The 27895-nt window shown below is 41.6% G+C and overlaps 1 protein-coding gene across 3 annotated transcripts; it reads right to left on the bottom strand.

The window, feature by feature from the left end:
- Positions 1-24: 24 nt before the first annotated feature.
- Positions 25-27694, bottom strand: CDC16 (cell division cycle 16). Of its 3 annotated transcripts, XM_047755851.1 has the most exons (19): positions 27517-27653; positions 26539-26679; positions 26226-26280; positions 26023-26120; positions 25312-25350; positions 24904-25044; positions 22612-22771; positions 21541-21632; positions 20956-21089; positions 20081-20160; positions 18693-18742; positions 18142-18215; positions 15944-16069; positions 10204-10356; positions 8734-8797; positions 6375-6436; positions 5339-5474; positions 3694-3784; positions 25-646 (listed from the first exon to the last, which is right to left on the bottom strand). In XM_047755851.1, exons 6-19 carry the CDS (start codon positions 25000-25002, stop codon positions 387-389), a joined length of 1581 nt encoding a protein of 526 aa, XP_047611807.1. In that variant the 5' UTR covers positions 25003-25044; positions 25312-25350; positions 26023-26120; positions 26226-26280; positions 26539-26679; positions 27517-27653; the 3' UTR covers positions 25-386. The 3 variants fall into 3 exon arrangements, with proteins under 3 accessions (XP_047611807.1, XP_047611805.1, XP_047611806.1); XM_047755849.1 differs by lacking the exon at positions 26539-26679 and having other exon boundaries at positions 27517-27694; XM_047755850.1 differs by lacking the exons at positions 10204-10356; positions 26539-26679 and having other exon boundaries at positions 27517-27694.
- Positions 27695-27895: the final 201 nt, after the last annotated feature.

The raw sequence follows: 27895 nt of genomic DNA, 5'->3' as shown, positions 1-27895 counted from the left end.
TTAGAAAAGAAAAAAGATGTAAGAGATGGTTTACCTTCTTTATTTCACTTCGTATAATTATTTCATAGGATCAGAAAAAATCTGTTGCAAAGTGGGCAATGCAGTCTCTTAAAACAGGTCTCCACTCCTAGATGTAGAGATTCGGCCTGGATGCATGCTGAGAAGTGGGAACTCTCTCTCTTTTTTTTCTCCGGCCTCGCGTGCAGCACACCAAAGTTCCACGGCAGGAACTGGACCCGCACCACAGAGACACCACCAGATCCCTAACCTGCTGCACAAGAAAACTCCAAAAAATGGGAAATTCTTAAGCTATGACAAGGATGTAAAGACGTGAGGAAAAATGCTGACCAGCTCCAGGACAAAGTGGAACTGGGACCCACGTGGAATCATGTACTATGGTCTGACATAGATGTCTCCAGCATCATGTCACTTTCATTCATTTCAATTTCAAAGGTTTCTTCTAAGGAAGGTCTGGAATCTGGGGTTTTCCTTGAGGTTTCCAGTGGTGCAAGCCCTGCTTCTTCCACAGTCTGTTTTTCTACCTCAAATTCCCTGAAATCCCATGGAGGTGAAATAATGTTTTTTAATGTCTTCATTGTATGCACATCAAAGTCGTAACATTTTAATTTGTCTTTAATGTCTGCTCCTAGAAAGAAAAAAACACAGAGTAAGAAATTCCATCACTGATCTGTCATTTCCATCAGCAGATAACACTACTGCTCCTGATTTAGATCAAATGTCCTCCCGAGAGCACAAGCATAGATCAGGATGAAAAATGTTCCAACTGTTTTCCCTGCCCTTTGATTTCTACCATGAAGAGGGAGTGTGGGGAGGCCCCCCAGAAGCACCTACAGTTCAGCTCCCAGGTGCTTCCCCCACTTTCGGAGCCAACTGGCCCTGAAAGGAGCCTGAGGGCCGTGCTCCCTTAGCTGTGCGACGAGAACTGGGCCTAGCTCTTGGCACTGGAATAATCAGAAGTCTCAGGCACAGAGAAAGCGCAGTGAAGGAAAACACATTCTCCGCAAGTCAAAATCTTGAGAACAACGGATAAGAGATTTTAATGGATGTATCAGGTTCAATCATTCTGATATAAACAAAATGACAATTTTATAGAGTTCAAATGAACAGGTTTCTGCAATAGATGTTTTGACAGATAATGACATGCAATTCTTCTTAAAAACAAAAGTAGGAGCTCCCATCGTGGCGCAGTGGTTAACGAATCTGACTAGGAACCATGAGGTTGCGGGTTCGGTCCCTGCCCTTGCTCAGTGGGTTAATGATCCGGCGTTGCCGTGAGCTGTGGTGTAGGTCGCAGATGCAGCTCGGATCCCGCGTTGCTGTGGCTGTGGTGTAGGCTGGTGCTACGGCTCCGATGAGACCCCTAGCCTGGGAGCCTCCATATGCCGCGGGAGCAGCCCAAGAAATGGCAAAAAGACCAAAAAAAAAAAAAGTAGTTCAGCAGAGTGGTGATTATATTTGAAAGTTGCTGAGAGCAGACCTTAATAAGTTCTCCTTACAAGAAAAAAATTTTTTCTAACTTTATGTGGTGATGGATGTTAACTAGACCAATCGTGATGATCACCGCACAGCACATACAAACAAACCGTTACACTATGCATCCGATATAACATTAAATGTCAATTATACCTCAATAAAATAATATCTAATGGACAACTCCCCCCTGAACAAATGTGGAAAGTGAGGCTCAGACGTGCCCCAAAGCCACAAGGCTACAGAGTAGTAGAGCTGAGATTTCAATCCATTGTCTTCAGGATGCCAGAGCTTAAGTTCTTCTTTTGTCTTTTTAAGTTTTAAAAATCAAGCCATAACATACAAACCATGAAGTGTGCAGAGTTGGATGAATTCTCAGAAGTGTATGCAGCCGCATCAGCACCGTGAGACCAAAACACATTTCCAGCCCCTGGAAAACCACTTCAGGCCCCCTCTAGGGAACACTTCCCTTTTAATCACTGCTTGATTTTTCTACCACCATTGATTAGTCCTCCTTATTGCTAAAGTTTGCATAAATGGGATGAATCAGTACGTATTCTTTTCTGGTCAAAATTTGTGAAGTTCATGCATTTTACAAGACAATTCAGTAGTCTTTTAACTGTGCGGTACTCTCCATCTCCTACTGGTGAACTTTGGTTACTCCCAGCAAGGTGCTGCTTCGAAGGAAGCTGCTATGAACAACCTCGTGTGGACTCTGGCTTACTGAGGCCCTTATTTCTCATGGACATAAACCTGGGAGCAGAACTGCTGCATCATAAGATCAGCAGGACAGGCCACTGCCCCAGCCCCCCAGTGAACCACACCTCCCAAGGCCCGTGCCCTTGAACAGCCTCCTCCTGTGTTGACTCAGCACTGAAGCACGGGACTCATTTTGATGAACAGAATGTGATGGAAGCGATCTGAGTAACTTTCAGCTTTTTCAAGAAGTCATGAAGCTTTAGTTCTTGTCCCTTAGGACCCTGAGGCCACCACGCTACTAGGAAGCCTGGGAAAAAGGCCCATGGAGCGGCTGAGCTATGTCGGTGAGGTCCCCCATGTACAAGGCATCTTGGTCCATCAGCAAGTGAATGAGACCAGCAAACGAGCCACCCAGTGACCTGCAGGATTGTGGGAAACAGGACATCTTTGCTGGCTGGAGGGGTAGGTCAGGCAGCAACAGACAACTAATATACACAACAGGCCTATTTCGCTCTAGTGGAAGTGTTGTTAACAGTTTCCAAAGAGGTTTTACCTGTTAATGATCCCACTAGTCATCAATAACATACGAGAGTTCCAGTGGCTCCACGTCATCACCAACACTAGGTACTACAGTACGTTTAACATTTAGCCCTCTGGCAGGTTTACAGGGGTGCCTCCTATGGCTTTATTTCACTTTCCTCGTAGCTAATGGTACTAAACACCTTCATCTGCTTTGCAAATATCTGACCATCCTCTTTGGTGAAGCTCCTGTTCAACTATTTTGCCCATTTTTATTGAACTTTTACTTATTACAGGATTATTTGTAGAATACTTTGCATTCTAGACACAGGTTATTTGATGAGTCTATGTATTGTGAGTGACTTCCCAGTGCATGATGTGCCTTTTTGCTCTTTTAACAGTATTGTGGACTCTTTATGACCAAATAGAAGTTCCTAGTTTTATTGAAACCTAATTTAGCATTTTTTCCTCTTAAGCTTTGACATCCAAATGGTACAGCCACTCCATACAAACTTATCTGATGACTTGGTAATTACTAAAAAACAACTTTAAAGAATTTCATGGCATCGCAATGTGAATGTAAACCCACTTGATACTCCACTGACGTGTCAAGATTACTATGCTCTACTCTGCACTGTAAAATACTAAGGCCAGAGCCCTTTCAATCATTTAATTAGAAAAAATCTCTTACGATTTTCTCCATTATGCAATTAGACTGATTCTAGTCTATTACAGTGTTTTACATATATCCTGTAACAGTATTATGCATACAGCAAGTGCTCAACTTTAAACTGAATGGATACTTAATGAATCATCAATTCCCATGTGTTCCATTGAAATAAATAGAGTTTCTTGATATGAATGTAGTTAGAATGATTAGAAAGATAAACTTGTAACTTCACATGAGAATTTGAGAAACCAAAACAGAGATACAACAATCTAAAAAATGGAATACAACATCGATAAGAATAATTATAATCTTACCAATATAAGCTTCAGAATCACCAATGTACATTTCAATGCAATGACCGAGCATTGTAACAGAAAATGTATCATCTCGCCTAAGACCAAGGGCCTGCAAGGAAAGATTCGGCATAGCTGTTACAAGAAAATTTATTTCCTTCTCTTTGGTTTAAAACATTCTTGCAGGACTCAATTCAAAATACTCCAGGGAATCAAGGGTAGGGGTGAAGGGGGCTGTTAGTGGGGATACAGCTGATGCCAGTGGCCATGCGGCGGTAACTGCTGAAACTGGGTGATCACGCTAGTCTTCCTACTTATGTCTGAAATAACCCCCATCCAAAAAAACTTCAAAACCTGTCTCCACAAAAAGCCCTTGAAGCCTTCTGTACTAATTAAGTTACAGAGAGAGGTAAACCACACAGACATTTGAAAGATCACACAAACTACAGACTTGCTTCGCCCACACTCCTGCCTGCTCAGGAAGGGTTCTGGTTATCTTAGTGTTACTTTAGGGCTTCATCTTGCCTGAAAATCTCTACCTAAGCCTTGAAAATCAGTTATAAATCTATCACTCACAAATTTATCTTTGAAATATTGCCTTTTCTCAATTTTATCTTTCTCCAAATACAGCTATTTCATCAATCTAAGGCCCATATTTTTTCAAAATCTAGTACTTCTGAACTTGAAAAGTCCTTCAACTGGTGGTTTCTTATTAGCGCTGTCAGCTGCTTGCACTTGCAATGATGGAGGCTACATCAGCAGTTAAGGGCTTGTGGCCATGTGATGGCACAGAGTAGATCACAGACCACGTGAGCAACACTGAAGAGGATGCCTGAGTTGTGGGTGTTGTCTAAAAACCTTGTGTTGACACCTTCTGGCAGAGCAAGTGCCTCTGATGGGGAGGACCCTGAGTGGAGCGTATGTACTTGCACCAGGAAAACAAGAATACTGACAACCTGGCACAAAAGTGACTTAGAAGAACCAAATTCTGTGAAGAACTGAATATCTTAATTTATTTCTTTTACACTTTCTTTTTGATGTAATACTAGAGTGATCCCTGATAAAAATCTGTCTTAAATAAGAAAAAAAATTTTTTTTAAATCTATGTCCTAACATGTCCAAAAGAACACTTTTTTTTTTTTTAAAGTACAAAAACCCTAAACAATGGGAAAGGACTGCAGTAAAGTTTAAATGGCAGTGTATTTTTTTTACTGAGGTCATCTTACTTGTTTAACGTTGTCTTAGATCTGATGAAACACTATGTGTGGACTAAGGGTTAGGGTTTCCTTGTGACAAATGCTGACTGTTTTGTTCACTTACTAACATGATCTAAGGGAATTAATTTTAAGTCATAAATAGAAAGACTGGCGTTCCCAAAGGGCTCCCCAATGTCCAGCCAGCTCAACTGCATAGACAAAGACCCCTGGACACTTGTGTGTCTGACACGGAGGACAAGGGGCACATCTGTTCTCATTCAGTGTGTATTGCACAACATGCCCATACTTTCCTCTGCAAAGAAAAGAACAAAATGCAAGGTTGCCTGAAGAATTTCAAAATGTAAATTTTAAATTGTGCTTCGTAAAATAATAAAACATTGCCTAGAAAAGATCTTTTAAAAAATAGTAAACGTTCACCATTTAAAGTTGGGCACAAATACAAGACTTACTGTGTGGAAATAGTCCACGGCATTTTCAAAGTTGCCCATCAGACTATGGATGTAGCCTATGGCAGAATAGGTGGACGCGTTCTGAGGAATGAGCACCAGCGCCTGGCGGTGGTAGTCCAAGGCTTCGGCGTACTTTCTGTGAGAGAAGAGGGGGTGGGGAGGGGAGAACAGGAGCAGGGAGAGCAATCAGTGGGTACAGCAAAAGCCCACGATGAGACAAGAGGAACACTTCCTATCTCAGAATGAGTCTAGGCGGCTACGGGCCTCTGAGTCCACCTCAGCGCCTTCCTGCCTTCCAGCGACGGCGGCAGGCAGGCAGGCAGCCCTGCAGGGACACGGGCTGTATCCCTGCTGAGGTCTGGCAGGAAACTGGAACCAGAGCCCCTTGGGCCTGTGCCCCATCACGCAAGAAGGCATCTTTTATGGAGAACCAGTCTCCCACACCAGGGGCAGTTACAGCAGCAAGCAGTTTTGCTGTGAGGCCCACAGGGGCTGCTTGGAGCAGCATTTTCCAAAATTCTCCAGAATACTCGCCCTGTAAATCTTTTGTGAAAGAAAATGACTGTATGCTCAGGAGTGTTTGGGAAGCGCACAGTAAAGACTCCAAGAAATTCTGAAAAACCTGATAAATTTTGAGTAACCTCAAGTTTTTCAAACTTATTTAATCAAAGAATGTATTTTTCAGTTGTCATATGTTTATCACAGCACAAAACTGGAATCCAGAGGCAAATACTGAGTTAAAAATATGGATGTGGTTTTAATTAGGTCTTACTGTCCTAATTCTTCTAAATTAATTGTGAACACTAAAATAAGTTTAATCTAAGAAAATAAGTTATTATAGTTCCCAATACATCTCTAAAATAAACTTATACCAACGAAGATAATAAAAACAATTTTTTTGATGCTTGCTATATCTGAGTACCCAAGTACAAGAAAGCTAAAGAATCCCATAAAATAAAAGTAAGGAAAAAGCTACACAAAATTAAGTAAACTTTTAGTCACAAAGAATATTTCTGAAAATGCTTTTTTTACTTACTTAAGCTTTCTGCAGACATGCCCCAAGTTGTTCAGCAAAGGTTCCCATTTGTCAACTGTCACCTAAAACAGAGCAACATCAGAACCACGAGTCACATGCTGCTCTTCAACCTGGCCGCCTGCCCTGTGCTATGCCACTCGTCATTTAAGGGCAGCTCTCCTGGTGACTGCACAGCACTGAGCAAGAGCGTTCAAGGTTTCTCCATCCTTCCTACCAGAAGAGACCTCCTGAGGACTCCACTATTTCATAACCATGACTTTGTGAAGTTCAAATTCTGTATCTCCAGCCCAGAGCGCTCCATCTGCCTACAAAACATCTCAATTTAAATTTCACAAGCACCTCAAGCTCAACATGCCACATGCGCGCGTGCATGCATTAGTGCACGCACCTGCGTTGCCCGACACCTCGTCAGGACCCCACCTCATCGTTAACCAGTCTTGTCTGGGCCCCAGCACGCTGCCCCCTGAACCCTCTTACCGCCTCACCACCTCAGGACAAGGTACAAGGCCCCTGAAGACCCATGCTCACCCATCTCGCCCCACTGCTTGACTTTCTCTGTGAATTCAAAGTCCAAGCCATACTGAATTAGCTCCAACTTTGCACACACCATTCTCTTTACCTGAAATACCCTCTTCCTTACTTCTGCCTGGCTAGTATCCATCCTTTATGACAGAGACCTATTTCCTTGAACCCAGAGGGCTTTCGTGACCAACCCTCAAGTCTGTGTGGGTCCCTTTATCCCCTCAATCACAGCGCTTTCTGTACAATGGAATGTCACTGCCAGTCTACTTATATGCACTGACCTGAAGGCAGTGAGTATGAACCCTCTTTGTTCTCCCAAAGCCTAGTTCAGAGCTCAGGACAGAGGGACACGCAGCTGACGTGCAGTAGCAGCAGAACTCAGTGAACCAAGAGACCTGCTACACGCTCTAACTCTCCTGACCCTGGCCCTGGGAGGCAGGTCCACGTGAACAAGACAAAGCCCTTCTGGTTTTTATACAACTGCTCTTCTGTGGCCATTCTGGCATTTGCTACAGTTTGTAATTAAGTCACACAGTATCTTCCCCTCTCAGGTAAGTTTTTAATGGGCACTTTAAAGTTTAATCATATTGTGCCTTTGTATTTAAACCATTACTTTAAATATGATAAAGTGCCTTCCTATCATTAAAGCGTATCTTTTCAACTTTGTGTGGCTTATGGTAGTGCCTCTCAAACTTTTCTGTGCATGAGAATCACCTGGGGATCTGCTAAAACTGCAGATCTGGTTCAGCAGGTCTGAGGCTCTGCACTTCTAATGAGCTCCCAGGTAATGCTGATGCGGCTCGTCCAGTCTGAGTAGCAAGATCCTAAGGAATTCAAGTCTTAGGAAATTGGCAAGGTGATAAGTGGTAACCCTAAATTAACAAAAACACACGTATTATCCCAACCACTCAAGACTGAGCTGCGAAAGACCTGCTTTATATACATACACATGCAAGCACACAGAAATACCATGTTTGAGGGTTCCTATGACAAACAGGAAGAGATCAAAATAAATAAAGCTCTGTCCAAAGGACTGCCACCTGGCAGAGGGCCCAGTGGAGCTGTGTCTGTCTCAGTAAAGAGGAACTCATAGGCAAGGAAGATGTGAGCTGTGGAGAAGTGTGCCCAGATAGGGACAGGACGAAACTGAGAAGTGATTAGCAGAACACAGTTAAGACAACACAGGTGTGACTAAAAACAATCAGGAACCAGAGACCAGCAACATGCAAATCTCTTACCTACAGAAGTTTACAATATCTAAAGCTGTTATCATTTTAACATCACACCAGTGTTTCCACATCCATGCTAGCTGGAAAGTTAATTCATGCATCCTTCATACAACACAACCTAGTTAAAGATCTAAATATATGTTAAGTACCGGGTAAGAAGAGCAAGAATAGGTCTCACTGTAATGACACCTGGCCCTACTCCTGCAGAAGTGGGATCTGCTGCTATATTTACCCAGTAATCAAAGATGAGGCTGCCTTAAGTTCTGCACAAGGACGTCAGAGGCGACAGTGCCTACCACTTGCCACTAGTCATCACATGTTCCCTGTATCAAATAATCACCAAATATATTCTGATTACTCCCACATATGAGAACTAGAACTTCTTAAGAAACAAACTGCCAACATCTGCCCTCTCGTTAGAAATAAACTCATTTTGTGCTATGGTCACACCACGACAAGTCAAACAGTAAGACACTTGCTATGATAAATATTAGGGTGTTATATTCTAGACAAGATAGACTCTCTGGTATCATTTTTCTCGTTGAATACTAAACAGACTTATGGGTGTGTGCGTATGTGTATGTGTTTGTAGATATTACATAGAATACCTCATTCCCAATTGCTTTAATTTTTTCCAAAGCATCGAGAAACCATTTTTCTGCTGTTTTCCATCTAAAATAGAGGGAGGAAAGGTTGCAAGTTATTCAAAATTAGCATAGATAAACATTGAAAGAAAAATTTGAATATCTCTTTCTAGTAATATTGAAATGAGGTAAACTTCTGTAAATAGTTCATTTAAATTCAAATTGAAGTGAGATAAATGATTACTTTATGGCATTAACATCACAAGAGTTCAAGATTTTAGGAGATATAATATATTCTCATTATTATCAGTAATTAGGTTCTATAAAGGCACTGTGAACACTGCTTTGGTCAATACTGAACCACTGCTCCCAATGGAAAAACTATGAACCTCGGCTCACAGGTTGAGCTGTTCAATTACCCGTTTCACGCATGCTTCTGTTTGGCAACACCTTGCTTAAGGCATATTTTCAATTCATTAACATAGAACTCATGGCCAAAACCACTGTAACACATGCCTGAAACAAAGCTTGGCTAATGTATGTATTCTGTCCAAAGCAATCACAGCCTTCCTGTGATTAGGACACTAGACAGCACTGTGGCACACCACTTGGGGACCTTTTTAAACTGTGAAATAACCAACAAAAAACACAAAAATGGGGGGGGCCACAAGACAGATTGCAAAGAGAATACTTATTCCCAGTATGAGAGTGGAAACAAGAAGGCAGAGCATCTTGTTTGACCTCAGCTGGAAACACCTGCACATTTGCACATGCGAAAACACCGCCAGTATTGACTCTGGGTGACACATAAATTGACTATACAATAAACTACTGCTATACGTTTTCAAAGGCTCTGAAATCTTTTTATAAATACTAGAAATCTAAATTTTAGAATGCACACAAACATCGAAAACACGCTAAAGTAGTACTGATTTACTGTTTTTAAGTTTATGTACAGTTTAGCACAAAGGACTAGGGACAGTTCTTTGAGTACAACACTCAATTGCTTATTCCAGCAACATCCGAAACTACAGTAAGCCTCAACCACTGGCCGGGAAACTCAGAGATTGGGCCATTTTAACTGGTTTAATTTGTGGATTAACTAGTAACTGGAAAGGAAACATTTTTGTTTCAAAATTGTAGGAAATCTTTCTCAAAAGCATGACTCCAACTCCTAGTCAACAGAGAAGACCAGGGATTCTGCAGTGCCTCCAGGCACCCACTGAGTCCAGTGACTGACCTGAGGTGGCAACAACTGTCCAGTCCTAGAACTAAGAGCCTGTGACAGCCCACAGTAAAGGTACCAAAACGCAGGATTAGTATTTTTAAAGAATTCCATCGTAACACTTGCTATTCTCTTTTTACACTGTCCATCTCCTTCTCCTAAAATAAAACATCTATAAGGAGTCACCCTGATCAGTTAAAACTCCAGTGACTGAGGTTTTGCTCGATTTACAAAAAGGAAACAAGGGCTTTTGGCCCTTCGGTACTTACTCTCCATTTTGGAAGGCAACCACGCCAACCTCATGCATAACAAAAGGATCTTCTGGTGCAATGCTTAGAGCTTGGCCAAAGAATCGTTCAGCTAATTTTGAGTTATTGGTCAATCCATATTCTAATCCAATATAGAGCATTGGCAAATGACACCTAAAAATGTTGGAAAATTCAGATATTCAACACCAAAACCGTGCAACTTAGCAGATTTCAAATCCCATCTGCACAATAATTTTAACATAGCCAAAACCAGAGTGCTTACTTTTTTCCAACACTTCATTCACTAATACTTAATGGATGTCTAACAGGCCTTCAGACTAATCAGGTGCCCCTTCCAGAATCTAGCACAACCTATTTGCCCTTACTTTTTATTACTCTAGAGTAAAAGGACAAAAACAAATCCCCTCTGAAGCAGAAGGGCAGGTCCCACTGTGCTAATGCCCATGCTTCCAGCTGAGATGTCCTCCTCTTGCACCTTGACTGACTCAGCAGCACATCCGCACAACTGTGCTCCAGCACCACTTCCCTAAATGAAGCTACTTCAGTCCTCACCTAAATACCTCCCTGGCCCTCCACCCCAAGGTGGACTTCCATTCAGTTGGTTATTATCAGTTCTATGCGGAACAGCTCTGAATTATTTCCTATATAGTCTACTGCCATACCATCTGAAACAGTTCTAGGCAGAGTAACTGATTTTAACTGAATTTTCATCTCTCACCCTGTCATACCAGTGATCACACTAAGATAACCTTTCCTTGAAGACGGACCTGACACATCCGTGACTACTGACCGCCTGATGCACATGTTTCGGTCTAGAACCACAACTAAAGTTACGACTGTATCATGTACAGAAGCGTCATGAAGAGCCTTCACATGTCTGCATCTGGAGGGAGGACTTCTGAAATACATAGTTAGGAGCTCCCAAAATCTGTTCCTCCATGAGAGCAGCAAGAACACTGCCAAATGTCAAAACAAACTCTCCCAGAACTCTGCAAGCTGACTAAAGACTTATGAAAGTCTGAGGAATGTGAGGAATGTTTACTCTAGAAAAACAGCTGTTCTCAGTAGGAACGGCAAACCGTGATATTTAACTCGTCTGTTTCCTCTCTCCCTTTCCTAGCTCCGCATCAGCCTAAAAAACCAGCAGCCTGACAGCCCTGGAGGGGACAAAATGAGTCTGGGCCTCCTAAAATACCCCCACAGGGAACTGTCACTATTTGACCCAGCTGGCAGCTCCCCGGAAGAGCCCCATTTACAGACTGTCTTTGACCTGACTCAAAGCGCAAGCAGAGAAATGTCTACCCCAGAGCATCTGTTGAAAACATCAGCGGTAACTGTTCAACATTAACCTAGGACAGCTACATTCACACCGAAGCAAATAAGAGGCTGACCAAAAACTTAAAAGGAAATCTGGGGAATAAGAGTCAATAGGGGGCTTTCAAGAACCCCAACATTTTCCTAGGGCTCCAGAATGTCACAAAAAGGGCTATAAGCATGCATAGAAAGAACTAGAGGAGGCCCTAATCTCTCATCTCTGGATGACCCTGAGGCTCAGGGCAAGCAGCAAGGCAGAATTATTAACCAGGGGACAGGGAAGGCATGTCTCTACACATGCACAGGTCCTTCAGAAAAGGGGGGAACACTCGGCTTAAGACATAGAAAAAACTGCTGAGCTAATGGAGCAGAGACTTCAGTGCCTCACAAGACAAGGGACACAGACTTGACGGAATTTTCAAAAGCCCAGCAAAGCTGCCAAACAGCCACAACAAACTGTAAGAACAAACCCTGGGGTAGGGTAGCATAAGTCTGATTTCCAGAAATGCTACATTATACTGCTTTAAATGCCCAGTTTCAACAAAAGACAGAGACAGGCAACAAAACAGGAAAGTATGGCAATACATGTACATAGAGGGATAAAAGCAGGCAACAGAAAACCCTGGACGAAGACCATACACTGGGTTTACTAGAAAAACACTTGAAATAAGCTATCTTAAAACATCCAAAGAACTAAACGAAATGATGTCTATAAAACTAAAGTATGAGAACAAGGTCTCACCAAACAGAACAACAGATTAAAATTATAACAAAAAACAAAACAGAAAATCTGGTAAAATAACTAAATAAAAACTCACTAGAAGGATTCATGAGCAGTTTGAACAAGCAGAAGAAATGAGCGAATGTGAATAAGGTCAAACAAGATCACTCAGTCTGAGGAAGAGAAAGATACAAGAAGGAAGAGAGATGAACAGTCCCACAGACTTAAGGGACACCACCAAGTGCATCAAGAGCCCCATAGGTGAAGGGAGAAAGTAAGGGGTAGAAAGAATATTTCAGATGAAAGAATATTTGGGCCAAATATACCCCAAAGCTCAAAAAAAAAAAAAAAAAACTCCCAAGTAATCCCCACCTAGATAAATCACAGTCAAACCCCTCAAAAAGCCCAAATAAATAATCTTTAGAACAGTAACAAAATAAAACATTAAGATAAACAACTGACTTCTAAGAGATAACAGTGTGGTGCAGCAGAAACCGAGGAACCATGAGGACGTGGGTTCGATCCCTGGCCTCACTCAGTTAAGGATCCAGCACTGCTGTGAGCTGTGGTGTAGGTAGCAGACTCGGCTCAGATCCTGTGTTGCTGTGGCTGTGGCATAGGCCAATGGCTGATTTGACCCCTAGCCTGGGAACCTCCATATGCTGCGGGTATGGTCATAAAAAGCACAAACAAAAAACAAAAACCAAAAAAAAAAAACACTGACTTCTAATCAAATACTTGGTGGCCAGGAAGAAAGACAGGTAATGGCCAAAGTACTGACAGAAAAAGAATGACAACCAAGAATTTTATATCCAGCAAACCTAACCCTTGAAAATGTAGGTAGAATTAAGACATTCTCAGGGAAACAGAAACTGAAAAATTTTGTTGCAAACTCACCTTACAAGAAATATTACGGGAAGCTCTGAGGCTGAAAGGAAGTGACCCCAGACAGTAATCTAACTCTGCACCGGAAAACAGAGTACCGGTAAAGTGATTATGTGACAACAAAAGATAGTATAAATGTGTATTTCATGTTTCTTTTCTTAACTGCCTTAAAAAGCAATTGTGGGAAGCCATCTGACTAGGCCTATCAAACACAGAAATGTAATGTTTACCACTAACAGCACAAAGGAAACGCTGAGAGTTAAGCTGTACTGGGGGAAGGAAATGACACTGACTAGCATCTCAAATCCACAAGAACAAATGAAGAGAACCTGAAATGCTTAAAAAAAGAAAAAAAGTCAATGTAAATAAATATATACCTGTTGCCCCTTATTCTCACAGCTTCTCTGAAAAACACTAGGATAATTAAAACAAGGGATAATTGAGAATTCACTAGCAGACCTGCCCAACAAGAAATATTAATGGGAGCCCCTCAGGCTGAAATGAAAGAGCACTAGATGGTAACTCAAATCCATATGAAAACAAAGAGTTTAGTCAAAGTGACCATATAGGGAGGTATAAGACAGTGTAAGTGTAAGTCTGCTTGCAACTCTTCTGCTTGATCTGTTCAACGTGAGACGGTGGTGTAAAGTAAGAGACATCTGGGTTTTGCCCCCGGCTGCCCACACAGAGTTCCTAAAAGCCTTGGAATTTCATGAGTGAAGGGGAGTGTCTTTTGTTATTCATAATAAGCCCCTTCTGAGAACACCTGAGTTTATGTTCTTGCAGGGACTTGAAGTGGGGCTGGTCACCAGGAAGACCACTTTCAGCTCACTCACAGCTCTCCTAGGAGGGAAGCTGGAGACTGAGCTCTAGAGCTTCCGGCTTGGCTTGGTGAACACATGGAGGTGCTGGGAGAGTGGTGCCCAGAGAAGGAATGGAAACTCCATGCACCCCCACCCACATACCCTGCCCTATGTATCTTTTCCAGTTGGCTATTCCTGAGTTGTATCATTTATAATAAGCAAAATGTTTTCCTGAACTCTATGAGTTGTTCTGGAAAATTATCAAACCTTAGGAGGGGGTTGTGGGAACCCTTGATTTGCAGCCAGTCAGAAGTACAAGTCATTAATTAGCATTGGTTTTGACTCTTAGCTAGTAACTAATAACAACTAATAACTGTTCTGGGTTTGAGAGCACCCAGAATAGCAAAATAAAATGAGCAGACCCTAGCATCTGCTCATAAGAAACAACTTTCATTAAGTTATTTGTTTACAAGAATGATAAATTAGGGCTATGTGCTTTAGCAAAGCACTGGAAAGAGTCTCATACATCTTGGTGAACGGGATAGACAGAGTGTGAGGACTATTTAGGTAGATCAAAAACTGGCTGAACAACCTGAACCTGGAGGATCATTCCAGTAAAATGTTAATATAATGAACTTATGGACCGAAGGAATGTGTCGCCCGCCCCCCCCCGCCAATTCTTATGTTAATACCTAACCCCCAAGGACTGCATTTGGAGAGTGGGCCTGTGAGGAGGTAACAAAAGATAAATGAGGGCATAAGGGTGGGTCCCTAATACAACAGAGCTGGTGCCCTTATAAGAGGAAGAGACACAAAATCTAGTTCTCTGCCATTTGAGGACACAGTGAGAGGGGAACCACCTGCAAGCCAGGAAAAGAGCCCTCAGCAGGAACCACAAAAGTGAGACAGCCTCCTACCTGTGAGAAAATAAATTTCTGTTGTTTAAACCACCCAGTTTATGGTATTTGGCTACGGAAGCCTGAACAGACTGATATACTTACGGAGCCAAGACTTCAAACTCAGTCCTGAATCTGAATTGTGAGTGAAGCCACATAAATACCTCTTGGATTTAAATAATGACTTTGCTCATGAATACCTTCATTTTGGTAAGAGCATGTGAAAAACAGCTCCCATGGACCACTAGCTAGGTATCAAATTCATATATATCAAATATAACATAACTAAAAAAGCTGGGGCCATAAATAATATAGAGACAGAACTGGGCGCCCAATGAGTCTGATGGTCTGTAAAGGTAAATCCAACCTAATGAGATGAAATCCAATGCAGAGATACGTGTAGTCCTACTCCTGAACACAACAAGCAAATAAGCGAAGGCGGCTAGCTTACTGAGCGCTTTCTATGTGTCAGGTGCTGATCAGTCTTAACTCGGTATTATACAGTATACTCCTCGCAGAAAGCCTACATCTATTACTCTTATTTATTTTTCAAGAGAGCAAACAATCTGCCAAGACGAGTAGGCAGTCTGACTCCAGACCAGACCTCTGCACAGAGATGGGGCAGCGGCCAGCAGAAATGGCCCACATGAAGATGACGTGGGGTGGAACCAACAGCAAGTCCAAGAGTCTATAGAAATGACAGCAATACATACTCCCCGGAGTACATGCTCATGGGCACACACAGCTGATAGCACTCAACACTGATGAAATCTACAAGACCACAAACTCAGTCCTGAATCCGAACTGTGAATGAAGCCACGTAAATACCTTTTGGAGGTAAGTAATGACTTTGCTCATGAACGCTTTCATTCTGCTAAGAACATGTGAAAAACAGCTTCCAGCTTACCCCCGTCCCTTCACCTGATCTGCTAGTTCCCTTTCAAACTACAGTAAACTGCTAGGCTAACACCACTCCAGCTTCTTTCCCCCATCTCCATAGTTATTTTACAATCACAAGCTACTGACAAGAGGCAAGTGCTATATTTTTGTTTAGTTGAGCAATCAAAGGGCAGAAATAGTAATAAAAACTTCATTTTGTTGAATCAACCTGCTCTGCGCACCCTTTCATCAGCTGTGCTGCTGTGAAGTAAGCAGCCATTGCTTGGTCGTGTTCACTCTCAACTGCAAACGAATGCCCGTATGCTATCCAAGCCGGCCCATAGGTCTTCTCAAGCGTCGTAGCTTTGCTAAAACAAAAGATTTCATTCAAGTATGTAATACTCATTCTTACATTAAGTTAATTTTATGTAAGTTGATGGTTTCGAGGACATTAATGAAAAGTGAGTTAATATATTAAACACTAATGTAAAATGTTAAGTCATTTGAAATAAAATAATATTTAACAGTATAAGCAAAATGTTAAATAATTTTAGGAGAGGTCCACAACTTCTTAGGTACTGTAGTGGAAACCATGAGCTTTCTGGGCAGATTTACATATGTGACTTAATTTAGGAGCTTCACTTCAAAACCTAGTAAATACAGGGTGGCAGCAGCAACCAATTAATGAAGGCTTGTTTTGTGCCAAGTATGCATCATCTCGCCCTAATGACCTTCGAGATATGCTGCTGTTTAGAGTTTAGGGACAGGCATACTGAGACTGGAAGATTAAATGACCTCCTACGGATGATTGACAGAGTCACCCTGGTTCCGTGGACGGGACTAGTCTTAAAAGAGTTTTCAATTACGTGACCCACAGTAAAAAACAGAGAAGGTATCACAAACACAGAAAACCTAAATGGTGAGATTGCAGCTTCCTAGCTCTTTATTTTCTAAGTTGTCTTTTCCCAAATGCTCCCTGTTGCATCAGTGAGTAAGCACACTAAATCAAAGAAGCATAGTTCAAAAGAACCATTACAACATGAATCATCCTACTCCTGGAAAAATCGAAAGCACGTTTCTTAAAATGTTTCACACTCAGTCAGCCAGAGTTCTCCCTATTCCTCCTGGTGCAGGATCCTTTCTTTCCCCCTCATCAACTGTCCTAACAATCCTGAGGTATAATCACGACATAATTCCCAGTTTTACAGAAGAGAGGGAGGGTCAGAGAAATGAACTCTCCCAAGGAATTATGCCTAGTAAGTGGAAGAGTGCCTTAGAAGTCAAGTCTGTGAGTTCCTGTTGTGGCTCAGCAGGTGAAGAAACCAACATGGTATCCGTGAGATGGCGGGCTCAATTTCTAGCCTTGCTTAGTGGGTTAAGGATCCGGCGTTGCCACAATGTGTAGCGTAGGTCACAGATGTAGCTCGGATCTGGTGTTGCTGTGGCTGTGGTGTAGGCCAGCAGCTGAAACTCCAATTCAACTCCCGGCCCAGGAACTTCCATATGCCAAAGGTACACAAAAAAGAAAGAAAAAAGAAATTCAAGTCTGTGTCCAAAGTTTATGAACTTGTCCAAAGATCCATTTTCTATTTTGTTAACATGCAGGAAATCACAGGTATTATTATACATTAAACCTAATTAATTCTTCACATCCTACACCTTTTTCTATACTTAAGTCATTGAATTACACTGGTTAAGTAGCTTGATTGGGCTGCATGGAGTTCCTTAAGCTAAAACCACAGCAGATCTTTATATAAAGCAGTTCACTGTGCCAAGAATTCTGTTTTATAGTCATATTTAGTGACCCTAACCTCACATAAGTTTCAAGTAATTTCATGATTAATAAAAGAAGTCCTGGGGGAGTTCCTATCGTGGTGCAGTGGAAATGAATCTGACTAGGAACCATGAGGTTTCGGGTTCGATCCCTGGCCTCACTCAGTGGGTTAAGGATGAGGCATTGCTGTGAGCTGTGGTGTAAGTCACAGACATGGCTTGGATCCAGCGTGGCTGTGGCTGTGGTGTAGGCCGGCAGCTGTAGCTCCGATTAGACCCCTAACCTGGGAACCTCCATATGCTGCAGGTGCAGCCCTTTAAAAAAAAAAAAAAAAAAAGTCCTAAGAGTAAGAGGTTAGTGGTGTCTCTATAAATGAAAACGAACGTTCAGAATACTTTGTGTTATTCCCTATTGTCTCATATTTATTCTCATTTGTGAATAAAAGTTTAAATACACCAAAAGCTCCTTGAGAACAAGGTCTACACCAATGACTACCTTTATCTCCTCTCGTGACATCTTATAAAGAGCACAGTATGTACTAAATGCAACTGAACAGAATCAGGGAAACTCCTTCATGTTGCTTTTAAAGTACCAACTACTGCATTAAAGCAGACCACCAAGAAATCCCTTCTTCACTACAGAGGACGGAAGAGACTAAGTTCATACCTGAGGTATCTTCTGGCATGTTCGTTTTTATGACCGACCATGAGATAATAGCATCCCACTGCAAACCAAGACACCTAAAGGGTTTCAAACATACCATGACCAAAGATGTGTAACCCAAAATCAGGAATCTATAACAGACCACATGTTCCATCACACAGACACAAAGGGCAATCAGTGCACAGTCTGGTAAGTTATCTGACAAATGCCATGTGAGAAAGCTAAGGAGTTACCAGCAGTGCTTCTGAGAGGTGGGAGTGTGGCTTTCACATTCAATACTTAATTTTTCCTGTTTGTTAAGTATTTTAAAACAATAAGCATATGTAAGTTCTGTATCAGAAAAAATATTTTTGCTTTATTACTAAAAAATACTTTCATAAACTGAAGAAATTAATGTTGCTTCTAATTATCATAAACACTAGGAGATTCTATTCCAACACCTTAAAATATTTCCATCTTGAACTTAAATTTAGCCTGTCTGAACATTAGTTATTTTCTTAAAGTTCAGGTAAGAAAAAAATGCTTTAAGAAAAAATAGGTTTATATTTACTTACAGGATTACTAGGATATAAATCCACCAATTTATGAGAAAGATAGAAAAGTTCTACATTAGAGAAAGAGAAAAAAAGAATAAAATTATTCATATTAAATGAATTTTAATTCTTCACGATCATGTAAATTTTGTTCACACAGCAATGATTTCATACTTTTGTTTATTCCTAGATACAAAATCCAGTTACTTAATGCAATATACAAACTCCACAGGGCAGACACTATGGCTGTTTCATTTAACCCCCACCCCAACTCCTCATCCCAGGTGCTAAGTGGGTGCTGAGTGCTTGCTGAGTGACTAGAAGACTGGATAAATGGCAAGTGACAAAGCACTTCACATGCTTAAGAGGTGATTTCAAAGTGCCTCACCTGTCTTAAACCCCATGTCTCTTTCTCCACGGGCCTACGGTGGCCCATCTTAACCACCCACGACCAATTTGGCTGACCAAACTCTCCAGCTTATCAAATCAGCAAGATGATTTCCTCAAGGGTAACACAAAGTCTGGGCATGTTACAATGACATTTCCCGTGGCCCACAGACCAGGGTGGCTGGAGAGCCTGCATCCCCAGCAAGCTTACAGGGATGAGTTGCTGCTGGCCCACAGACCACTTTGAGTAGCAGGGCTCAGAGCTGGAGTGTGTAGCTATTTTTCCTCTTGTCCAAACTCACTATTCGGTTTAAAAGATTTAAGAGTGAATACAGCCCAAACACTCTAAATGTTTCTAAAACGTTTAAGTACAGGAAAAAACAGCAAAAAATCCACCCCCTTCCAATTCCTAAACAGTTACCGACTCTTGCCATATCAGCTTTCTTACAGATTTTCCAAGAAAAAGAAAAAAGACAAAACTGGCACCCAACACTCTAAAGCTGACATGCCTTAGAGCACAAATTACATATGAGAAAAGGAAGCAGGAAGTAGAGAAAAGAAATAGCATGTTCTGGAGTTCCCGTCGTGGCGCAGTGGTTAACGAATCTGACTAGGAACCATGAGGTTGCGGGTTCAGTCCCTGCCCTTGCTCAGTGGGTGAACGATCCGGCGTGGCCGTGAGCTGTGGTGTAGGTCGCAGACGCAGCTCGGATCCTGCGTTGCTGTGGCTCTGGCGTGAGCCGGTGGCTACAGCTCCGATTCGACCCCTAGCCTGGGAACCTCCATACGCCTCGGGAGCGGCCCAATAAATAGCAAAAAGACAAAAAAAAAAAAGAAAAAAGAAATAGCATGTTCTGCCAGGATAAGAGAAGAGACTGTTGTTTACTTTGATAAGCATTTCTTCCCCCAGGTATCACCTGCAATCTCAATCATCCAGGAGGTTGTATGATACGAAAATCTCAAGAGTTAACAGAGTGGTTTTTGTCTTAAAAGTTATTATTTCAATTAACAAAACCTCTTACCGTTTGCTTTATTCAGCTCCACAAGTGTCCCTATATGCACAGGTAAACAATTTGCATGGAAAGGATCTTTTTCCATTACTCTGAAAGTTAAAGGATCACATTACCACCCTAGAGTCAGCACACAACAGCACTCGTATTATAATCAGCTACACTTAGGTCATCACTACATTATGTACAATACTGCCGGTTATAATACTTTTTGACTTTCTCATCTTCATTATCTTCGAAGCTTAATTCACTTAAGGCAATGTTCAGATTATAACAAAAGGGAAAATCCTGATTTATTCAGAAGGAATAAAAATAAATATGACCATGCACATTTACTTTAAATCAACAGAACTGTACTTAAAATAAGTGGTCTTAATTATTTAGAAGGATCAAAAATAATGAGATATTAAATAGATCCTGTCAATTAAAACTTTCGAATTCAAGGATTTTAAGCAACCCCAAAGATTTGTTAAAAATAGTATACGTAATTTACCTAAAGGACAAGTGTAAACTACTTACACTAAAAAACTGGTGTTGGGGGAGGAGGCTTGGCTAGTCAATGACTCTGACACGCAGTACCTATAGGATTTTATCTCTACTTTAACGAAGAATGGACTTTATAAACCTATGTGCCAGGATAGTACTGTCAAACTTGAAAATTATCAACTGCATGCTCCCAAGTTAACGGCACAAAGCAACACATGTACACGAGCCTGTGTCTATAAGCTGCTCTTCTGAGACAGCACCCCCAGGGTACTCTGCAAATGGAAAAGGCAGCTTAAATTATCATCCACCAGTTTGAGATTTAGAAAACACGTCCTACACACTTCTTATGTAAGATGGACTGAACTCTGTGTTCCTCTCACAAGTTAAGTGGAAGTACTTACACAGAAGTAAGCTTGTAGCACATTTTAAAATCACAGTTATAATAATGTCTTTCGGCTAAAGACACGACCACATCCAGATTCTCCTGCAAACCATCTACAGACTCAGGGATAACACTTTCACTGGGCTTATTATACTGAAACAGAGAAACGCAAACAGCTCAGTGAGCAACAGCAGGCAGGTCAAGGCAGACTCATGTGAGTTGCAAAGCTTTTGTAACTTTAAAATCAACAAGCCTAATTCTTGTCTCAATTTTATCACAGAATTAGAATTCCATGGTAGAAGTATTTTACGAAGTAGAAGTTGAGAAAGAGCACAGGGAAAAAACACCTCATTTTCAGGTATTATGCCATTAACTGATAGCGCAATCTTTTATAAGTATGAGGAATGCCTGGGAGGAAGACAGGTATTTTGGGAAGCATTTTTTAGGAATCATCATATATTTTAAATAATTTGAACCTATTCTTATATATGTGTAGAATAAAAATTAATTTTAAAATTCTTAACTAGTAAAAGAATAGCCAAATTTAATGAGAGAAATAAGATTATTTGCATAAAGCAAATACTAATTTGGTGTTTTTACTTACCTTTTTTAATTTGTTCTCGAATAGAAAACGTAGCAATTCTTGCTCTTCAGTACAGAGTTTGCTAAGAGGTAGTGATTCAAGAAGTTCTTTTTCTAAAAAAGTGCAGAAAAAAAAAGAATGTCCTCAACATTTATTGAGGAGAAAAAAAAAATAAAAAAGGAGAAGCATTCCTCTATGGTTCTTAGTCTAAATAAATTGAACTCAAAAGAGAAAATAAGAAGATCAAATGTAAGGGAAAAGACAGTGGCTCCAGACCCAGGTAATGAGAACCAGCTTGAGGGCTGTATAAACCTTCTAGGCAATTCTATTCATCACAGACTTAAGAACCACCAGGCCAGTTTCCCAGCCTCAGCACTACAAATCCTGGGTGGACAACTCTCTGCCATGCTGGCTGTCCTATGTACTGCAAGGTGTTTGCAGGATTGCTGGCCCTACTACATGCCCCCAGCAAGCACCGCCCCCCACCCCCCACCCCGGCCCTGGTTGCGACAATCAAAACTCTTCCCAGATACAGCCAAAATGTCCTCTGGGGGCAAAATCACCCTGGTTGAGAAGTGCTCATTAGGCTAAAATAAGTATGAATCCCATTAACACAGTATCTCCATTTTCTGTTTCTCTCATTCATCCACCTCACAACACGGCAACATGCTAGGTCAATGGTTCTCAGCCCTTGTTGTACCTTAGGATCATCTGGGAGCTTTAAGTCATCTGATACCAGGGCCACCACCAGATTCTGATTCAACTGGTCTGGACTGGGACCTCCACACTGATGTTTGTACGATTCCTTTGGACTTAAAGTGCAGCCAGGCTGGGAATCAGTGAGTCAGATACTAAATTCTTACACAACCTCTAATCTCTCATCAGATCATAATCCCCAAAAATTCTGACTGCAGGAGGCACTGCACAACTGTGTATTCTGCAACGTGTTTCATGTGTGAAGACACGAATGAAGTTAATAGTTTATTTAAACCTGTGCATAACTTGCTCTTACAGATTTCAAAGGGGGAAAAAAAAAAAAAAAACCAAATGATATTAATTGTGCTAAACATAAAGACACCTGGGTTTCCAAACCTTCTTGGGCTGTCAACATGTGGTGTGATGTTAACAGATCAAATGCTTCAAAGCAGTAGACATCAAGCTTCAAAGCTTCCTTATAGCTGTAGGTAGCAAGAGTTCGGTTATCTAGAGCATCGTAGATTTTCCCTCGTAAAAGACAAATAGAACTCTTTATCTGTTGGAAAAATGATGAGTCATATACTGAGTCACTGTTAATTTTTCATCAAATATTATATATTATCCAAAGGCTGAGACTTTTTTTAACACCTAAAAGGTCTTCTTCCATCCCAATGTCAGACATAAGTCACAGAAACATGAAAGCAGAAAACAACTTCTCTAATCTACCTCCCCTGTGCTCTCCTGTCAATAAACCTTTAAGACGCCACATGTCACTGCAACTGTGCCTGTTACCTGTTCTGTCTCAAACAGAGTGATGAATTAGGGACAACAAACACCACATTTGCACATGAAGTCAAATGTGAAAACAGTGTGATAGGTAGATCTCGACCTATCAGAAAACTGACTGAAGGCTACACAGTGGTCATGAGCATGGCCTTCAGGAACTGGATGGACCTGAATCAAAATCCCAGCTGTGATACTTAAGAATGACCCTGGGAGTTCCCATTGTGGCCAGCGTTAACAAATCTGACTAGAATCCATGAGGATGTGGGTTTGATCCCTGGCCTCGCTCAGTGGGTTGGTGATCCAGCGTTGCGGTGAGCTGTGATGTAGGTTGCAGATGCAGCTCGGATCTTGCGTTGCTGTTGCTAATGGCATAGGCTAGCAGCTGCATCTCTGATTCGACCCCTAGCCTGGGAACTTCCATATGCCGCAGGTGCGGCCCTAAAAAGAAAAAGAATGTCCCTGGACAAGTGATCTGACCTCTCTGCCTGTTGCCTCTGCTCATCTTATAGCTCTGTTAGAATTAAAGGCAGTACCACCTGTAGCCAGTAAACTGCTGACACAGTAGCCACCTCACCGCTATCACTGACAGGGAGACGTGGAAATCTGATTTATGTTCTAGATTCTGAACCTCGTAAGACAAATAACTGAGCTTAAAGACAGTCGGCAGCTAAAATTGGTAATGGGATGAAGGACAGTCATCATAAAATCACAATTTAAAAAATATTAGAGGACGTTACGAGATAATCTTAGACCTATGCAGTATCCTATGAGTTATTGCTAAAAAAAAGTCTCATAAAATAAATAACACATTATCAATAAATCATGTATTTCTTAGCAATTAATGGATAAGAGATCCCAAAATGGTGATAATCCTCAACTCCCTCATAAACGCATTCCTTCACAAAAAATGAATGTGTTTCTTAAAAAGAAAAACCCTAAGAACGTACAGTATTCCTGCCTTTTTGAGGTGAACAGTTAAGTGACAAAGCTCCCTCACAGACGTGCTGTAAAAAGTGATAGGGAAATGGAGGAATCGGTGGTAACAGCTCAACGGGACAGGGTTTCTTTCTGAAGTAAAAAAGTTCTCAGAGTTCCCAGTGTGGCCCGACAGGATCAATGGCGTCTCTGCAGCACCAGGACACAGGTTCAACCCCTGGCTGGGCACAGTGGGGTAAAAGGATCCTGCATTGCTGCAGTTGTGGCATAGGTCGCAACTGCAGCTTGGATCTGATCCCTGGCCTCAGAACTTCCATATGCTGCAAGGTAGCCAAAAAAGAAAAGAAAAAAAAGTTGTCAAACTGATTGTGATGAGGGCTGTATACCTCAGTGAATATACTAAAGGCCAATGTACCATTCATTTCAAATGAATGAACTGCATGCTATATGAATTATATCTCAAGAAAGTGGTAAAAAAAAAAAAAAGAGTAACAACCTAGATTAGTAACCCCTCCGTGGATGTTATTTATCATGAAACAATTTGCAATTTCACGTAGATATGAAATATACAAACTGAAATACACAAAACAACAAATCATAACACCAAACCACTCCCTGGAAAGAAACAATCTAAGGTAATCGAGGTTTCCTGGAGGTGGGTACAAAACACTGTCGACAGGAAATGTTATTCTTCCACCTGTGGGGAGTACTTTAAGGCATCAGATGTGAGAAGAGCAAGTTAATTCCATCTATTTCAGATTTAAGCATCTGAGGACATAATTACAACTTCTAACTGATGGCTGAGAAATATCTCAGAATCTTTCTGGGCTGGGAAAATTAAATAAATTAGCAACCAAACTATTTTAACATGGTTATAATCAAACAAAAGAAGGTGATATGTTTGCCATGTTACATGAGTGATGCTTACTGATGCTACTGAAGCATGCCTATTACAGTATTACTCACTGAGGACTGTGACATTTCCCAGTCACTGGAGGGGTCTTTCAAGCCACTTTCATCCTTTAAGCATTTCTCAAATAGCCTTTTGTTGATCGGCTCCTCCATATCAAGAATATCAAGAGCCTGTTGATGTTCTTTAGCAGCAAACTGTGTACAAAACAGAAATACCAAAAAAAAAACAAAAAACAAAACCAGAAATACCGTTCACTGTGTGACTTCTGACACTAGATACACACATAAACACTGAAGACTTTTAAAGGGTATTCATTGTTTAAACTTACAATGTCTAAAGTGGAATTTTCTTCATGCACGTCAGTTTTTAGTAAATGGAGAATCAATTTCTCACATACATGACAGTTGCACAACAGTCACATCATTACAACTTTACCAAAAAAGCTGAGAGCATATACTTACATGGCATCTAGCTGCAAGGTAGCGACACGCTTCATACAACTAGGAAAGAAATAACCTGTTATAACAGTGAGCAAGAGAACATGCATCTTTACTCAAAAAGAAAACTATAAGCACAAAGTGAAGAAAGCTATTTTCATAATTTCTCCTTTTACTTTTGCAAAGAAAAAAATTTAGTTTTTTTGTAACGCATATTTGTCATGAGCCTACTGCTTAACAGGCACCAAGGATTCAAAAAGGAATCAGAACCTGCCCTCAAGGAGGTTGTAGCAGGGAAGACATAAACACAGCATATAGTTTCCTTCATAAACTATGAAAATATGAGCCAGTTGAGTAAGAAAACATCTGTAAGAGAGAGGGTAACCGAGGAACTGGTCAGCATTCCAGGACTGAGTCTGAGTCACCATCAACACATCAAAGGAACTGCCAGGGGTCCGCAGAGTGGATACACACCACATGTACCAATGGCGCTGACAGGTCAAAGAGAAATGTTCTCTTTACATTTATTAAACGTAAATAAGTTTTCTCTTTATGTTTAATAAATGTAAATAAATATAGTAATAAAAATATTACTATAAAATCTTTGATATCAATAATTCAAGAAAAACTGAATCCTTGGAAATACTTTGACATAAAAAGAACACATAACTAAACATGATGCTAATGACACTTTGAAAAGCTTTAAACAGCTTTAAGATTCATACAACTACTTACTTTGTCCAGTTTCCGTGACCGAAGTGCATGAGCTGCTCTATGATACTGCGCTGTCAGGTAAAGACACTGAGCCAACCAATAAATGTCCTGGGGTTCCTCTGGAGGGAAAAACCACATACATGGTCAGAGGTGCAAAATAAAGCAAGAAGACTTTTAATGATAGAGAAATGAGGGAAAAAAAAATTTTTGAATTTGTCACTCACCATGAGAAAGTGAAGCTACTTTATCTGCCCAAAATAGAGCACTCTGATACTGTTGCTGTATCCAAAGAAAGGTGGAAACTGCTGTTATTTCAATAGTTTTACACAGATATCTAAACGCTACAAGATAAATCAACAAATACAATAATTTTTTACATGTAGTAGGGGGTCTCTCATACTGTATCTCTATCTTATATCTAAGCTAGGTTAGTTTTAGTTCAATGATGCAATAAAAATATTACTATAAAATCTTTGATATCAATAATTCAAGGAGGTACTTAAAAAAAAAAAAAAACAACACACTGCAAAAACGTACCTAAAACAGGATAAACTCAGGAGGTATCTAAAAAGCAGATAATTTCAATGACCGTTTTGTAATATCTAGCCATTAGCAATGGTTCTTGGTCTTTGCTTCAGTCCTCCTGGATGCAAACCAGGACCTCTGCTGACAGTCAATCTAGGAGGAGAAATGCTTATGGGCCGTTAAGTGCCAAGAGGGTGGAACCAGGCTGGTCTCACTCCTCATTATATCCCCAGAGCAAGAGAAAAGGTGCTCAGGAAACATTTATTCACCTCAGCTGACTTACAGTTAACCAAAATGCAGCCCTTCAGCATGCTTCGAACATTTGACAGCAACATCTCACATCCAGTTCGGAACAGTTCACACTGAATATGCTTTTCCCTCACCTACTTGGTTTCCAACTTTTTGGGAGAACATGATTTACACAAACTAAATGACAACATGTATTAAGCTGATGCTGCTGATTCTGGAAACTCTTCTGTCCCTTAAACACTGTTTGCTGTCCATTCGAGGGCAGTGCAGGGAATGAAGGTGCAGTTTATAGTGAACTTTTTCTTTTTAAAGTACTGATTCTGAGACTACAGATTCGTTTTTCTCTCTATTCACTTAAATTCGGCCAAGTAAGAATCACAAGTGAACTTTTCAAATATTTTCTATTAGCTAGCTAAATTCAAAGGCCACCTCGAAACTTTCCTCTTAAAATTATCCTTCAGCTTCCACTTGGCACGAAGTTTGTACTGAGCACCGACGCGCCCCGGGTGGGCAGGCTGCGGAGCGGGGCTTGAACATGTGCAAGACTCGCCGGACGCATAGGCGGCTTCCTGCTCAGTATTCCTCTGCCTCCAGGCTGCCAAGGGCTGAGAGCCGGAGCCCTCCCTTCGGGAGCTTTACTCTGAACCAAAGCCCAGGCCCTCAGGGCTGCGCGCCACCAAGACGCCGACAGCAGCCTCCCCTGCGTACAAGGGGCTGCCTCACGAGCCCCGGGCCGCCCACCTGGTCCAGGTACTGCCGGACGCGCTTCCGCAGCCGCTCCAGGTTCATGGCTGCACTGCCAGGGTCCGGCGCGCGCCCTCCTTCCGGCTGCCGGCCGGACGTACCCCGCGCTCGGGTCCTCACACCCTGTCCAACCCAGCCGGACTGCGCGCGCCGCCGGGAAACTTCCGCTCCCGACCCAGCCCCGCCCCGGAAGTCCGCCGCAAACGCATCCCCTCCGGCGCCGGAAACGGGCGTCGCGCCGTAGGTTCCGTGGCGTTCTCTTAGCCCTTGCGTTGCCTGGGTTCCTGGGGGGCTGCAGACGCCTTTACTCTGCGACTCATTTCGCGGCGGAGGCGCAGCCAATGACGTGTCAGTGCGCCCATTTCTGATTAACTCT

The sequence above is a fragment of the Phacochoerus africanus genome, chromosome 13, assembly GCF_016906955.1.
Source record: "Phacochoerus africanus isolate WHEZ1 chromosome 13, ROS_Pafr_v1, whole genome shotgun sequence".
Lineage (NCBI taxonomy): Eukaryota > Metazoa > Chordata > Mammalia > Artiodactyla > Suidae > Phacochoerus > Phacochoerus africanus.
The sequence above is the reverse complement of the archived record's forward strand: the minus strand, read 5'-3'. Positions and strand labels throughout refer to the sequence as shown.

Excerpts from the sequence above, each read along its gene's own strand:
- CDC16 (XM_047755849.1), bottom strand. The coding sequence starts at position 27,564 with ATGAACCTGGAGCGGCTGCGGAAGCGCGTCCGGCAGTACCTGGACCAG. Across the intron at positions 18,743-20,080 it reads GGAGCTGAATAAAGCAAACG|AACTTTTCTATCTTTCTCAT; the intron begins GTAAGAGGTTTT and ends TCTCTAATGTAG. Across the intron at positions 18,216-18,692 it reads ATTTATATCCTAGTAATCCT|GTGTCTTGGTTTGCAGTGGG; the intron begins GTAAGTAAATAT and ends GAAACCCTTTAG.